The sequence below is a fragment of the Aulonocara stuartgranti genome (assembly GCF_965226115.1).
Source record: "Aulonocara stuartgranti genome assembly, chromosome: 17".
Lineage (NCBI taxonomy): Eukaryota > Metazoa > Chordata > Actinopteri > Cichliformes > Cichlidae > Aulonocara > Aulonocara stuartgranti.
In genome coordinates, this window is record NC_138953.1 from 24,222,226 (window position 1) to 24,239,696 (window position 17,471).

The 17,471-nt window shown below is 40.2% G+C and overlaps 1 protein-coding gene across 2 annotated transcripts in view; it reads right to left on the minus strand.

The window, feature by feature from the left end:
• The window catches only part of LOC309692194 (ankyrin repeat and BTB/POZ domain-containing protein 3-A), a 271,823-nt gene that overhangs the window by 41,231 nt on the left and 213,121 nt on the right, over positions 1 to 17,471 (minus strand). For both annotated transcript variants that reach the window (XM_082510454.1, XM_082510453.1), the window contains exon 3: positions 13,078 to 13,285. In XM_082510454.1, coding sequence (XP_082366580.1) covers positions 13,078 to 13,285 — 208 coding nt within the window. The remainder of the gene's footprint in view (positions 1 to 13,077; positions 13,286 to 17,471) is intronic.

Consider the following 17,471-nt stretch of genomic DNA (forward strand, 5'->3'; position numbering starts at 1 on the left):
CAGCGGAGTTGTACAAGTTGAACTTCAAGCCGATTGTGGCCTCAATCAAGAATGACCTCAATAGGTGGTTTGACCTCCCCCTGTCTTGGACGGGTAGAATAAGTTTAATCAAGATGAATGTGCTACCCAGAATATTATACCCCATTCAAATGTTGCCTCTCAGGATCAACAGAAAAACATTCATAGAGATTGAGGGATGTCTTTCTAAATTCATATGGCGTGGGAAGAAATCTAGACTAAAGATACAGATTTTACAACTGCCCACGGATGAGGGGGGTCAGGCACTGCCTAACTTTTTATATTACTACTGGGCTTGCCATGCACAAATAATCTCAGGGTGGTTACATTCCTTCCTTCACCGGGGCGAACCATCGGTAGATGCCTGGTGCTGTGACCCTCTCTCACCTCTTAGTCTCTTATCCACTGACCTGGCGGACCTCCCTCTTGGTGTCAGAACTAATTCCGTCTTGATGCCCACTTTAAAGGTTTGGCGTAATATTACTGCCCACGTCGGAAGAAGAGGTTTCTCTAGTGCACTGCAGCCTCTAACTAGGAATAAAGCTTTCCCCCCGGGTATTGGCATTAATATATTTGATGATTGGTATTCCAAAGGTATAAGATTTATTTGTGATCTGTTCGAAAGGGGTAGTTTTATGGCCTTTAATCAAGTTCAAGTTAAGTATAATTTACCACAGAAACACTTCTTTGGATTCCTGCAAGTAAGGCATTATGTGAACTCCCTTAAATTTCCAGCCAATCAATCAGTTTTGAACCCTGTTGAAAGCTTTCTTCTCAAAGTTAACGAGGAAATGACTACAAAAAAGAAATTTATTTCTCTTTGTTATGGGAAATTGTTGTCTTTGAACTTTATAACCACTGATAAGGCCAGGGCTCGGTGGGAAACCGACCTCGAAGCTCAGGTTGGTGCGGAAGCATGGTCCAAAACTTTCAGATCTGCCATGAAATTGTTTCCCTGTAACAGACTAAAGGAAAGCCAGTACAGAATCTTACATAGACTACAGCGTACGCCGGAGTTCCTAAATAAAATTCACCCTCAGATTTCTGCTCTTTGTGTGAAGTGCAATACGGCTGTAGGGACCTATTACCACTGCATATGGCAATGTCCTTTAATTACTAGATTTTGGAAGAATATTGCTATAGAGCTTTGCTCTATTTTCCACCGAACGATCCCACTGAACCCTATGCTGTTCGTTCTGGGTCTATCTATAGAAGGGCTCTCTCTGTCTTCTGTACAGATGCTTTTGTTAAGTAAACTTTTACATTTGGCGAGGCGATGTGTACTGTTTCAATGGATTCAGAGACGGCCTCCTACTGTTACACAGTGGTACAGAGAACTGCTCAGGGTGCTGCCGATGGAGCGCCTCAGTGCCATCATAAAGGGCAATTGTAATGCATTCTGTAGCATATGGCAGCCTCTGCTTGATCACCTACCTCATGACCTTACTGTGCTATTACATAAAGGGGACTCGCAGTTTGTTTTTAAACACACTGATTAATGTCTGTGTTTTCCCCCCCCCTTTTTTTTTTTTTTTTTTTTTTATTTATTGTTTCCCTTGACTTCGAATGTGAAACGCTTTACATATTTTGTCCCAGGCGTGTGTACTGGTAACTCATATACCTGCATTTGCTTTGTTATTTTTTTTTTTTTTTTTTTTTTTTTTTTGTGCTTGGCTGTGCTGACTTGTTGCTGTTCGTGTTGTTCTGACAAAATCAATAAATCATCGTTTCAAAAAAAAAAAAAGATTCTCATATAACAGAGCAGAAGAAGACAGCATGGAAATCAGTGAGTATAAATGGTGACAGGCAGAGCCAGAAGTTTTTCTCTTGTGTCATATTTAAAGTGTAGCACCTTAAATACACATCTGAAGACACTAGGTCCTTGAGATCCAGTACAATCAAAACCCATAAAAGACTTTACATTTGTACACTTCTTTCTTCTACAGGAGTGACTGTGTATAAAGAAATGTGAAAGTTGAGAGTTGTGAGTGTATAAAACAATCAAATAAAGCAAAACGCCAAATAAAGACTTTTTTTTAAAAGTTGAATTTAAAATAACACACAAAGTAACTAAATGACTCTGGTCTTAATGTTGCTCTGAGTCACTACTTGTGCCCAAACCAACCCATTATCATTTCTCATGAGTCACGCATCAGCCTAACTTCCTAAACACAACCCAATAAGAGGCAGTGTGAAAGCCATCTGGAGCATCACACAGGCATTCGAGACATTTTTACTGACTCATTTTGAAAAAGGTCTAAACCTCTGTGACTTCAAAGCCGGTCACAGCCCTGGTGACGGTTCCTGTTGACGTCACAGTTCACGCAAGCGATGACCGACGAGTCAACCATAATCAAAGGCTCTGACTGCGAGCACAGAAACTCCTCCCTCCAGCTGTTCAAACCTGTTCAAGCCATTCCATAGAAAATGAGTTTAGAGGAAGGGGGAGAAGCTGAAACAGCTTGTTTCACAAATGCCTAGGAAATAAGTATAACAGAAAAAGGATTATTATGAACTGTAAATCATGCAAAGCTACTCTAGCTCAAAAATAATAAATATGGAAATATGGATAAGGAAATAAAAAAAAAAAACACACAAAAAAAAAAATATATAAACTCTAAATCTTCTAACTCAATCATAATTTATTTATATATCAAAAATGTAAAAGTTACCGTATTACTAACATTTCCAAAATAAATCATATAAAAATTAAATAATATTGCTAATGTGATCTTCTCAGGTGAAAATTAACTCTTCAAACTGATAATATCAGCACGTTGTCAGGTTCATCATGTGCAGTTTGCTTTGGTCATCTTTCAAATTTAAAAAAAAAAAATCACTTACCGTATTTCCCGGACTACAAAGCGCACCTGAATATTAGCCGCACAAGCTAAAATCAGGGGAAAATCCTGTTTTGTACATACATTAGCCGCAAAAAAAAACAAACAAAAAAAAAACATACATTAGCCGCACCTGACTAAAAGCCGCAGGTGTTTCAATGTTGACTTATCATATATAAGAGAATATGCACAAAAGGAATTGTCAGGAAAGAGATGGCTGTTTGGAGACACACCCCTTTTATTAATATTTTGAAAAACAAGTTATGGGTACATATTTGCACAACTTTTTAGGTATATGTAAAAGTAGCAGTAATTACAAGTACGAAACATGTACTGTGCTTCATAAACGAGTAACAAATGTAGTACATAACAATAACCTACAGCACATCAGAAAAATAGATTCGGCCTACCTTTTAGGCTCAGGTGCAGTGACACGGCTTTAACAAGAAGAAAAGTCAGTCATTCACCACCATCTTTCTCTTCTTCCTGCGCACTAAAACCACCAAAGTCCTCTTCTCCAGTGTCGAAACGAACAGGCTTAGGGTGGCTTCGTCATCCACTCTCAGCTCCTTTCCTTCGTTGTCACTTTCAAAACCAAAGAAATCCTCGTTGTCAGTGTCAGAGTCGAACACCCTCTGAAGGGCCGTGGCGGTGTCCTCCTCTTCATCATGCAGCAGTCCAGCCCTTCGAAATCCGTTGGTGATCATGGATGTTTTCACACTTTTCCACGCTGTCAGATTCCACCGGTGGAGTTGAGCATAACTTGCTTTTCGCAAGTTTATCGCCGCTCGTCATCCACACCTCCCGCTGAACGCGTAGCGCTACTTTGAAGTTTGTTTTTCACGCTACTTGTACGGCACTATGTTGCCTGGCGGATGGACATGTGACCACTGACCAACATACCACTCTTGAACCCCGATACTGTGTGTCTGATCACATGCCCTTCCGCCAGGCAACGTAGTGCCGTACAACAGCGGAACAAACAAAACATATGACGATATGACAAAATCATGGACAATCCATAGAAAAGCCGCACCTGACTAAAAGCCGCAGGGTTCAAAGCTTGTGCAAAAAGTAGCGGCTTATAGCCCGACAATTACGGTAATAAAGACTCCAGCTGAACACTGAGAGCCACAAACTTTCTAATTAAAGATGCCCTTACTGATATGTGAAAAGGCAGCAAGTCAATGTTCATAAGTTATAACTCTAAGAGTGGAGAACAGAAAGAGATCTAGATGCTACAACCTCCCTAAATTCTCTTATTACCCTCTTTAATCAACATCAGTAATGGGTCTCGCCTGTCTGACAAGTTCATATTTCATCATTTGTTTCCTGTACAAGTATGTGTGTATGTGTGTGTGCTTGTGTGTTTTTATTATCTCTCCCTCATAAACACAGACTTGTGTTGTTGTGTCCGTTATTAATCATTTCTCCTGTCCAACAGCAGCTAAATTCAGGTCAGGCATTCATCAGATATTTTCAGTTTTACCACAATGATGTTTTACAGAGTAAAAATGGACAGGATTGAAAACAAATCTGTTCTCGTGACCTTCTCAGATCTTCATAGCCTTGAACTAAAACTAAACCATAACTGTAATTTACTTTCTTCTTAAAGTTGTTACATGAGCAATTCCACTCTCATGGTATTAGCCCAATTAGCAATTAGCATAGCTTAGTATACAGACTCAAGGCAGGGAGTAGTTCCCATGTTCCTCTGGGCTTACATGGCGTATAAGCCAAACTTGAATATGTTTCCTGGTCTGTATAATGTGACATGGGCTTTCATAGAAACACCTTAAAAGTGGTTAATAGGGTTCTTTGTAAAACTGAGAAATACAGACAACCATTCACAGCCACAGCCATCAAATACTTCAAAACACAAGATGTAATGGGAAACTTAAATTTAAAACTTGAACAAAAGTGAACAGTAGCTGTTAGGGGATGACGATATAAAAACGTCCATCGTTTCATTTTACGCTATCGTTTGTTTCGCAGTGTCGCAAAATAAACTGTTTACGGCAATATTTTTTTCATCGTTTTGATGGTCACTGTAGTGGCTATATTAATTTTTTAAGTTCTCTCTTTCTCTTATATTTAATATAACCACACTACAGACGGACAAGCGCCTGTTTTTATGCGTTGTGGTTAGCAACAATGACGGTAACACCATCGCGTGTCCGCTTGTTTATGTTCCACATAACCCTTTCACAATAAAGCTCAAGATCCTGTTGAGACTTTTCAAAATAAACTAAACCACGTGAAAGAGCAGATTATTTACGGATGAGAAGTAAAAAAGAGCCACCAGGTGCTAAAAAATAAACCTTAGACTCAAACGTTAGAACAGGCTTTTCCCCGCAGCACGCCGTGTAATAAATACTCACAGAGAAAACGACGGCCGTTACAACTTATGTCTAAAAATGTGTAGCTTCATGCATCTTTTAAAACACTCGACTCCAGCTACATGACGCACAGCTGGAAACACTTCCCGCAAGTCGAACTGCCCGAGATTCACAGAATTTACAGAAAATGTTACATTTTTGTGATTTATATCGTTATCGGGACGATAGAATTCTTATATCGGGATATGAGATTTTGGTCATATCGCATAGCCCTAGTAGCTGTACAGTACATTCCCAGGTATTGCACAGTACACCCTCCTGAAACCAATAAGAGTCAGTGCTTCAGTCCACCTGTATTGTGCTGTGCTGTTCAGAGACTTATCGCCTTCTTAAAGGATAGAAATACAAAGCCTCACATCTTCCAGCAATCAGCACAGTGCTCCCCCAGGAGCTGCCTGCCAGTTAAAACTATCAGAAAATTAAGTCAGGTATTCCCGATAAGTGCAAAGTGGAAATTATATCACAAAGCGCTATTCTGGAGAAACATCTGATAGTGAAATGCTCAGTGAGCTGGCAGTGCTCTTGGATATCCAGTCACTCTAATTTCACACCACATGTGGACATTCACTGGAGCCAGAGAAGAAAACCTAGATGGAAAAACAGGTAAAAAATGTTTTTTTCTATTCAGCTGCCTCTTTAAAAGAAAAATTCACTCAGGCAAGACATGAAACCACTTCCTTGTGTCAAAGAGGGCTCAATTTAAAAAAAAAAAAAAAAAAAGCATCTTTGTCGAGCAAAGCTAATACTCATAGTTTTCTCCATGAAAATGGAGCAGAACAGAGGTATTCTGGGCAAGATTTGTTTGAATAATTTTATATATTTATTTTTGTGTATTGTACTAGCTCCAGCAAAGCATTTTGTTCCATCTAATACACAATAATCATAGGTTAGCGTAAATGTTGTTGCTACTTGTTCCTTCAGAAACAGCATTTTATCCAAAAAGTTTAAGATAAAAAATGATTTGTCATTAAATTCCCCCCCCCCACTGTGTTTGTTGTTTTACGTATTGATTGTTCACCATTAGTTTCGTTAGCAGAATTAAATTTGGATACTTTATATTAATAACACTTATGAAATATTTTCCTAAGTGTCAACAGTCCACTTTTATTTAACCTCCTGTGGTGTAAGCTTTTTGTTTTTTTAAGAAAATGAGGGATATGTTTATAATTATGTTATTGTTATATATTTTTGAAGATTCACAATCCTAAAAACAATATGTGTTACAGAGTGTGCTGGGATGATGTATTCTTGTAGGCCAATCCAGAACTTAGAATTCCCCCAGGTGTCTCAACAAAATCCAAATGGGAAATACTTATTAAAAAAACCAAATTCCTCTCTCATCCCTGCGGGCGATTTATCCTTCTAGCTCGGATCCTCTAACTGTCTCTAACAGATCCTCTGAGAGCTTGAGGGTCCTGTATATTTGCTGTTCCTAGGACTGCGCTCTTCTGGACAGAGATCTTGGATGTTGTTCCTGGGATCTGCTGGAGACACTCGCCTCGCTTGGGAGTCACTTCACCGAGTGCTCTGATTACCACTGGGACCACTATTACCTTCACCCTCCACATCTTCGCTCAGCCCTTGGTACTTTTCCAGCTTCTCGTGTTCCTTCTTCCTGATGTTGCTGTCATTGACTATAACTTCCAATCACTATGGCTGTCTTCCTTTGCTTGTCCACTATGTCCGGTTGGTTAGCCATCACCACTTTGTCTGTCTGTATCTCGAAGTCCAATCAGATCTTGGCTCGGTCATTCTTGTTCCTATTGTTAGCCACTTCTTCTGTCTGCTGGTGGTAAATACCAGGCAGGGGCCTGTCATTCCATGATGGCTCTTCTCCTTGCTCCTCTTCTTTCTTGGGTTTCTGCAGCCTGAGCACACGGTCAATTGTGGTTGTAGTTTCCATTCTCTTGTATTTGTTGTCATATCAAGTCTTCTTGTTTCTGTAGATTTTCTTGTGTGTCTTGTTCCAGTCTTTACTTCCCATCTGTCTGATTATCTTCACCTGTGTGGATCACATGCACCTGTGTCTCTATCGCCTCATATTTCTAATCCATAATTACTCCCCAGAGTATATTCATACGTCTCCCTTTGTCAAATCCTACTATTGATTTCCCTGCTTGTGTTCTGTGTTCCCTGGACTCCTGGTTCATGTAACCTTTTGTGATTCAGCCAAAGACTCATTTGTTTCTGCCCACATGTCCTGGTTTGGGTCCTCTCCACTTCAACCTCACAATGATAAATTATTGTAAAAAAGAGATTTGGTTAAAGACTGAACAGACTGGACTGATCTAAAAGACTCTTCTTCTCTTGGCAGCATGTTCCATGTACATCCTACTCATTTCTAATAATTATCCTATCAAGCTTGTAAAGTGGTGCTTTTCTCTACCCTGCATTAGCGAGCAAACAGAATAACCCTGGCTAATATATACTTTTTGGAGTGTCTTACTCTCTGAAGTGGGTAATTTGTAGACAATTACAAAAACATTTCTTTCACATGGTTTTCATTAGCGAGCTTTCTCCTTTTTATAGTTATACACCCTTTTATATCCTCTTTATAAACTAAGCTATTCAGGATACTTGAAATCATTAATACTGATCGAGTTACATGTAATTTTGACTCACCAGATCCCAGTTTAAATGATAATAACACAGGATATTTTCCTTCAAGGCCTTTAAACCTATGAGGAAGTCTCAGATGGACATTGGGAAACCTTAAAGCATCAAATTAAACAGGCTGATTTCATGTTACAGTCAGTTAAATTATATTGTAGGTCCATCAGTAAAGGTCTGTTCAGAGCTTTTCTCCCTTATGACCCTCTAGCAACTATAATTTCTTAGAGAAAAAATTTTTTTTCCAACACGAGCCCCGTACCCAAGTGAGAGAAACCATCAGTGATGGCTATGCTTGCTGTTTATGCAGGCGTCTGGTAAATCTGCTGTAAGCACATGTTTTATCAAGGCACCAGCTTTCAGATACTGACGTTTTACTACTCAACACTGTGTGTGCATCAGTTTCTCATTCCATAACTCAGTCTTTCCTTGTCTGTACACCAACAGTGTGCCAGGAACTGAACTGCATTTAAAAAAAGGAGGGTTTTCCTTTCTGCTTAGCATTTGGCTGACCAATGCAACAATGCAGAGCTCCTCCCTTTTCACTGAGCTTTTGGAAGATGTATTTTACATTGCAAGGTTTGAAAAAGAGGAGAGACCAAGTCTGGAATGAAAACACTGCGGGAAATGTTATCCATCGATGCAGACAGTTGGCCTGCAGCAACATACAACAGCCAGAACTGCCAGAGTAAAAGAGTAAACGTCTGTTCCAAATTACCAAATACATCAAAGCAGCTCTCTCACTACTTTTACTTACCACTAAACTTAAAAATTGAAGTCTTGCAGAAACATTTCTCTTCTTCTAAAGCAAATTTACATGAGGTAAATATTCAAAGCTCAGGTGTAAAAGTCATTGCAGTAATTTTTCACCTCACTGAAGCTTGTCTGAAGTTTCCCCCAAAATAACCCAAAAAGATGATCTTATCTCATTTGATCATATTCTGTCTTCCTCTCATCCTGCTGTGTCTTTCAGGCCCTTTTTGACTTGTCTTCAACCTTTCAGTTGAATGCTAAATAGAGAATTTTCTCTCCGGGGGCCTGAACCTGCTGACATGTCACTCAGCCTGACATTCCTAGTGCTCCCCGGGGTCGTCAGGATTGAGTTTCTATCTCTGCAGAGTGGAAGAAAGATGTTTGAATATCTGTCCATCCGTCCATCCAAGAAAAGTCCCTCTGGTTCCCATCAATCTGCTCAAGGCCTAGGGAAGTGTCAGCGCTGAGCAGCACACAGCTTCTTACCAGATCGCTTGTGGTGCGAAAAACTTGTGCGAGGGTCAAGGAACATTTGCACTAACTGGTATAACTGACAGTGGCAATGTGGTTGAAAGGATGAAAATACCTAAATGCCACCAGGAACAGCATTTGCTTCTACACGTAGACAAAAAATTTTCTCTAAAATGATCACATATCAGCAGTGTTGGGGAGTAACGGAATACATGTAGAGCCGTTACGTATTTAAAATACAAAATATGAGTAACTGTATTCCGTTACAGTTACCGTTTAAAAAGCTGGTATTCAGAATATAGTTACTTTGTTGAAATAAATGGATTACACTGCGGTACTTTCCTGTTTCATTTTGTCGCGGGTCAGGACTGTTTGGGTTTTGTTTGACAGCTACGTTCTGTAGTTCCAGGCGGCAGCTTTACGGTTGCCATGGTTACATGGCGACGCTCTCTCTCTCTCTCTCTCTCTCTGCGACTGTGTGTTTCCTGGGTGAGAGAGCGCCTTTTCGTTGTTGTTGTTGTTGTGCTAAGCTAACAGGCAGAATGCTACAAGCATAGCTCTAAAGAATGTAGCATCATGGGCAGTGTAGTCCGTGCTGCAGGGAGAATGGACTGCCATACACGTAATGGGTCTGTGAGCGCGAAGAGGGAGAAAAAGGGGAGTGGAAAAGTACGAGTTGTCATCGAGCAACAACAGGAGCTGGAAGCATGTAAATATAATAATAACCACTGCAGCCAAGAAGAGTGCCTGACGAGTAAGTAAGCTATTAAGACTCGACTGTACACCGTGTTCGTGTTTTCCTCCGAAACAATAAGTTCCGTTGGAGCAGCCTTTCAACGCCTCTCTCTGTCTCTCGCAAGAAAAGTTGACCCACACAACAAAGTAAAGCAATTTTTCGGCTACGAGCCAACAGGGACCCCGCCGTATTAGTCAGAGGTCCCTTTACTACAGTTCGGAGACGCGGACCTTCAGTAATAGTAATACATCACACAGCAATAGTACATTCACGTTGTTGTAAAAAGCATGATAATATATTAAGTAATCCAAAGTATTCAGAATACATTACTGTCATTGAGTAACGTAACGGAATACGTTACAGAATACATTTTGGGGCATGTATTCTGTATTCTGTAATGGAATACATTTTAAAAGTAACCTTCCCAACACTGCATATCAGAGTGTGCTAGGTTTCCTTTAGTTTGTTGCTACCCCACAGGACCTGTCTGGACTAGACTGATGTCATTTTTTGACAAAAGGTACCACCATTAGCTAAGCTATTGTAGTCCATCTTATTAGTTTACTAGTCAACTGTTACTGGTAACACCCTAGTTACACAAGCTTAGAGACTAGTCAGCACCCCCCTGGCAACCACTTGTTGCTAGGTTGCTGGAATTGCTGCCAGATGCTAGGTAGAATTGGTTGCAAAGAGGTATACAATGCAGCAACAAAAATCTCCTTGCAGTTGCTTTGGTCATAGTTTGCATGGAAGTTTCCAACTTGGCTGCAAACACTCACCAACTAAACCAACTACTGTCTAGGTGGTAGTGAAACAGAGAAGGCTCCCTTTCAACTTCCAGGCTTAAGCAGTGAAGCAAATCTTTTACTTTAAGAACAAACCTACTGTTGAACTCTTCACAGTTTTACTACCGCCCTGTATGTAGTTGTCTAACATTTCCATACAAGTTTTTGTCTGCCAGCCAACCAAAACAAAGGCACCTGCCATCCCCTGTGACGCCCAATCAGATGGCTGCCCCTCCCTGAGCCTGTTTCTGGCAAAGATTTCTTCCTGTTAAAAGGAAGTTTTTCTTTTCGACTGTCGCTTGCTCATAGGGGGGTTGTTTGATTGTTGGGGTTTTCTCTATAGGTTCTTTACCTGTTGTTGTGAATTGGCACTATGTAAATAAAATTAAATTGAATTAAACTGAACTGTGGCAATCTGCTAAAGGGCAAAGAGAACACAGTTTTTTTTTTTGGTACACCAAGCTTTTTGCAACCAATTTCACTGAACAACCCCAAGCAACAACTCCCAATTCAATTTGGGAATGCACCTTTTTCCCTAGTGAATAGAAGTTGCCGGGGGATCACTGACTCGTCTTTAGCCCTGCAGGACTGGAGCCTAAACTTTCCATGTTCTTTTTTCTTTTTAAATTCAAAAGTATGAGACATGTAACATTATAGAAATTCTTTTAGATCCAAATAGTAAAACAACACAGATGGGAAAAACGGGAAAAGATAAATAAAATAATGTCAAATCAGACTAAACAATGCAAAATAAAAGTACAACTCTTGGTCCTTTAGCTTAAATCTGACCTAAACGGCTTAATAAACTCAATCCATCGTTTACAACAGTATCTGCTTCAAGTTAATTTTCCCATTGCAGATACACCAGTTTCACATCAAACCAGTGTAATGTTGGTGGTTTTAGACAACATTGTTCCCAGTAAACTTGCAAATATAGAAACGGATATAGAATCATAAAGATGTTAGAAAAAAAGAATAAAGAGCTGGGGAAAGGCCATGACTTTACGTGTTCAGATGATATCCATTCACTTACAGCGGGTAGATTATTCTCTGTATATGACCACAGTTACAAACAACAAAAATACTCCTCAGTCTCTCGTTTTCTTTCCCTCTCCATACACAGAACTGATGAAGCTCCAATTTGCATTTTTAGCAGGTAGATAGCACTGTATTAATCAAGTGCAACAATTGTGCTGTTATGGAATAATTTTGAAATAATAATAGCTATGAATTTTTTTTAAATAGCTGAGCATAGTTAACTGACTGAAGCAGAGGAATAACTATTGCTCATTTTAAGCTCTTTTACTGTGCAAAATTGATCACAAGGCGAGTTCCACTTAAAAGTTTTGACATATTAAGCTTTCTTTTTGCGTTTGTTGCTGACAATCACTGGTTTTCTTGAACCCATAATCAGTTTTTTCCAGGAAATAAACCAGTATATTCTCTGTCTTTGTTCAGATTATCACCAGTCAGTGGTAAATCCTTGTAAACAACTGAGAGCAGAAATAAAAGCCATGTGCTAATCTTGTTATAGCGTAGACAGAGCATTCAAATTCTAAAAAGGAAAGAAAATGGAGGGACAAACCCAAGCCACATTAACTTACCATTTTCCCAGCAAGTTTCTTTAGTGGATTGCCACTTGCACTCTATCCAGCCATCTATTTTCTCAACTGCTTATCCAACTTAAAGTCTCAGGAGAGACTGAAGCCTTATCACAGCTGACACTAGGTGAGAGGCTGGATATAACGTGGACGTGTCTAACACATAGAGACAGACAGCCACTCACACTCACATCCACACCTGTGGACAATTTAGAATCACCAAATGACAAGAAACTGGCCCCATGAGATCTAATACCAACTTTTTAGCTATGAATTTTACTTTAATGAGTTGACTTTGAATAACATGCATAGCACTCAAATGCATGAGTGGTTTAGCTGCTGTGAGGATCTAATTTGGGGAGAAACCAACCCTTAGACCTCAGATTTTATCTGCACCTCCTGAGGTCAGGCCGAGTATTTCTGAGAAGCTCTGAGATATATTTATGCATTGCAATCCCAAACTGCTGGTTCAGTAAGGTTAGTCTAGAGCCTTCCCAAGCTCCTTACCTGCCTGCTTCAGCTGTCAGCCCATGTTGCTGACTAAAAGACTCCTGCCCTTTTACATGCACACAGGGAAAGTAAAGTCATTACTGCAGACAGACAGGGTGAGTGGGAGGAGACGTTACTGAAATAATCTCAACGGGCCAGGTTAACAAGTGCAGGATGTTTTGCTTCCAGGACGACATGTTTTGTGCATTATTGCTCATCTTTTAAAAATGCTATCGATTATTCAGTTTTCTCCTGGGATTACAGAATTTAAACTATTAAGCTGAGTCAGCTGGATGGTCTCTTTGAGCTAACCTGAATGTGGTCACAGTACAAAACACCTGATTCCCGAGTGTCTGAAGCCTCTGTTGGACTCACCTCTCAGTTTGTAAGGTGACTTTGGATGGCTCTACGTTGGGGTTTTCCCACTCCATCTGTGGGCAGTGCATGAAGTAACACAGGGTATAGAGGGCTTCGGGCTCCCAGTGCACTGTGGTGTTGGCCTTCTGGTGGACCGGAGTCCCGTTGCTGGCATTCTTGATGTGCAGCGGCTGGAGGTGGTGCATGGCCCGGGAGACCAAATCACCTGGAGGGAATTTATGAATATATCAGTGGCAGCGTGGTGGGCGATGTAAAAATAACAAACTGTAATTTATCAAGGATGAAATAATAACACTGTGTACTACACTGATAAAAGTCTTACATATCATTCTGAGAGCAAAAACCCATTTCCTACTCCAACCCTCAGACACAAAAGTACTCACGATGACGCACTCCCTCATTCACACACCCTCTGATTCAGCCTACGTGTAGTCATACACATGTGCCCGCACAATCATGAGTGGGGAAATGACTGCCTTGAAATGAATCTTACAGACATCGGGTCTCTCTCAGTGAAAACACACTCAGACATGTGTGCTCTCACTCTCAGTCTGTCCTCGTTTTATCTGTAGCACTTATTTTTCTCCCATGTTTTCCTGGGTGATGATGCACAGAGTCACAGGGAAGCTGCAGGATCTGTGTCACTGAGCATATGTGTGTGCTAAATTTAAAATGAATGAGTACAGGGTTTTTTAAAACACTGTGAATGCCTTGTTATAAGGAACAGGGTTGAATGAGTGAATGTCAGATTGGTAGATGGGCTCTCGGTTTTGGCTGGACGAAGAGCTACAAGCCTTTTCTATATTTTTAAAATATAGACTTTAAATACATCTACACTTATTAAGTAAACCTAGTGAACTACTCGTTAACGTAAATCTCTGATCAGCCAATCAAAGGTATCTCGTTATGTAGACATAACCAAGACAACCTGATGAGGAAAGGTTATTCAAACTGGGATGTTCCCACACAACCATCTGTAGGGTTTACAGAGAATGGTCCAAAGAAGAAAACATCCAGTGAGCGGCGCTTCTCTGGGTGAAAATGTCTTGTTGATTTCAGGTCAAAGGAGAACGCCCAAGCAGTTTCAAGCTGACAGGAAAGCTTGTCACAACTGAGGAATGTCAATGAAGATTCGAGACAAAGCGAGAAATATCAAGTTTCTGTTTTTTAACGCCAACATTTGTTTGATAGCTGCAGACTTTCACCTTCACATACAGAGGCTATTATAACCACGGCTTGTTTTTAAATAACAACACTGATAAACCATTTATGTTCACCAAAGTGTAAATTCTGTCTCATTTGTTGCTCGATGAACAAGCTATCATTAAAGACCTGTGATGCAGACAGGTTTGATGGATGTTTGACGTTCTTACTCCTCTCTCGATCTAGGCTATTCGATTGATTTTATTTTTCTCGAAAGCATGAAAGTATAGTATGCTATAAAATGAGCCTTTAGAGATGAGTCAACAGATTGGTGACTGTTTTTTAAGCCCTTTGTGATGCAAGCTCGAAGGGATTCGTATCTCCTCCTGGAATCAAACTGTGGATATTTGCTTGCTTGTTTAAAACACCACATTATGGAGCCACACGTAATAATAAACTGAAAAACACATGTATCCCCACAGTTAGCTAGCACTGCTGCTGGACTTCAGTTTATCTTGATGTCTCTATTAGTAACATAATGAGAGTTCAACTGTGTTGGCGGTAGCTCACATTATTTTCACAAAAGCCAATACATGACACATATTGAGAATCCAGTCACGGTTTCAGGATCACTGCAGTTTACCCTTTGATGCTTTTATCGGAGGAGTAAAGTGTAAATGAATACCCAAATGTCTTGAATAAAAAAAGGAATGAGAATATTTTGAGAGTAGTTTTTTACTGGCTTGAATGCAGATATATGGTTAATGATGTTCTCTACTTCTGTGTGCACAGCTGTCAGTGGGCACAACACCAGATGTGTTTGAATATCTGCAAATGTGGGCGATAACCAGAGGTCTGCGGGGCTGCAGCCCCAACTCATGTACCATCTTTCTAACGATCCTGAGGAGTTGCGCAAAAAAGCTTACAACTGAACAGCTGTGCGCATTAGAAACCATAACAGCTAGAGAGATTAAGTAAAATACTTTCTTTTTGAGGGCAGCATAGGGTACATTTTATACTAATTTTTTTTCTTCGTCATGAATGCGGTCCGTTCATTTTGGCGTGATCTCTTTCAAGCTGCGTCTGTGCACAGCAGGAACCAGGAGCAAAAGAGAGTCAGAAGAAATTTTACAGTTCTAATAGTTTTGAAGCACTGGAGGAGGTATGAATTTCAAATTCTGAAATTTGTGACGTGTGTTGCAGAAGCAGATATTTAGCACTGACATTTTGGAAGTCATCATTCTCTAATTTAGACGGCGTCGCAGCAGTTTATAGATGAGGTCGTTAGCGATGCATTTAAGAGTAACGATGCAGCTCTGAGAGGGAAAATACTGCAGTGTGAGCCTGAGGGGTTGATTTCTCAGATAAAAAATGATACTCGTATTGATCTAATTACATCTATTTACTCAGTTTACTGGAATACTGGAGGCTCCAGGCTTGTGGAGGAATATGGACGCTCAGGTAAGGTCGATGATGCACGTACTGTATATGTGTGAGAATTGGAAGCCCTGAGCTGCAGTATAACAGCAAACACATCGCCTTCTGATCTAGTTTGATTGTTTGTTCCAAAAATATCCAGTCTGAGTAAAGTTGCCCTGTCTTGAAATCTCATTCCTCAGACAGACTGACACGGTGAATCTGAGCCTAAGGTTCTCCATCTGTCAAACTAAAGGCCTCTGACAGAGTTCACAGGCAGCCAGACGAAAACAGAGCACGCTGCTCACAGCACTGTTTACACTCAGGCCCCGGGGAGCCTCATAGACGGCCGAGAAAGAATTAAACACATCAATGAATAATTGAAAACGAGGCAAACACGCTCAGCTTCCGTGATTGTGTTCAAGTGGAGCGGTGCTATAAATCTCCCGTCTTGAGGTTAGACATGATGAGGTACGGTCATTTCTGAGGCAGCTTCTAAAGGAGCTGAGGAAAAGCTGTAGAAATCACAGTTTGACCTGCTGTCAGGCTGATGAATTTCAGGTTGCTCGATGGGTCAGCAAAACATCAGCCTTATACCACTGGTGGTTTCTTTTAACCATGACCACAATCCCAATCCTGCCAAGATGGACATTTACCAAACCCAGCAACTGAGTATTTTTAAGGAAGCCGCCCAAAGAACGAGGAGAAAAATAAGAAGGCTACTTCTACAGCTACTGCAGCTGTTATTACTACAATTTCAACTCCTATTTTCAATTTATTTGAATAATCCAGTTTCCAAGTGCTTTAATTCCGCAGGCATTCAGCAGTAATAATCAAAGAGGATTAGGGCCAATGGGAAAAAAAGTGGACATGTCTTTTTTTCTTCTTTTCCAGAATTCGGATTAAAAAAAAATTAGATTAAGTTCGGAATTCTGAGAAGAAGAAAAAAATCAGAATTCTGAGAAAAAGGAATTCTGACTTTAATCTCATAATTCTGACTTTTTTCTCAGCATTCTGGAAAAAATGTGCCAACTTTTTTTTTTCAGTGGCTGTGGATATCGGTAGTTAGCATAACAACAGCAATAGCTGCTGTGACTTCAGACACGCTCACAACAGTATGAGACAAGTTTCATTATTGTATGGGGGCGGTGACACTGAGGACTTGTGAACATTGGAAGTTTTATATGCAAAACTATATATTCAGCCATGTACTTTAAAAGTTACTGCAAGCTTCTATACCCGTTACTTTAAAAAATATAGCCTTTTGAGAACGGATTTTTTTTTTTGATACACCTTGTAGTGCACAGGTAGTCCAGCTGGGTTTGGTCCAGTTCAGAAATGCTTTTGCAGTCAATGGATGCAGGAATTTTTGTAAGTGTTTTCTACCATTGAATAAATTTTTTACATACTGTGAGGTATGTAGGATGTTCACCCTTGGTAGAGATATGATCTTGGTATTTTATCTACTTATGCCTTTTACGGTATATGGATCTATCATGCTGCAGGTGAAACTCTAGAAGAGGCAACACAATTAAGTCCAGTTACTGTTAACATTTTCTCGACTACTCTCCTGGAACAAGTCTTCCAGTAGGTCAACTCCATGCTGTCAAGGTCAGCCAGCGATCTAGTGATTTGCATATTATAAATCTAAACAACCCAAATAAATCCCAAAGAGTATAAATATTAGAACAGAGGAAAAGTTAATTTCATTAGAAAACAACAGAACTGATGCTCTGGCCGACCTTAGCATGCTGAGTCACTGCCTGACCACCTGATGGTGACCTTATCTTGGTGCCAGTGGCTGGGGGCAGACACATCACCAGTACCTCCCC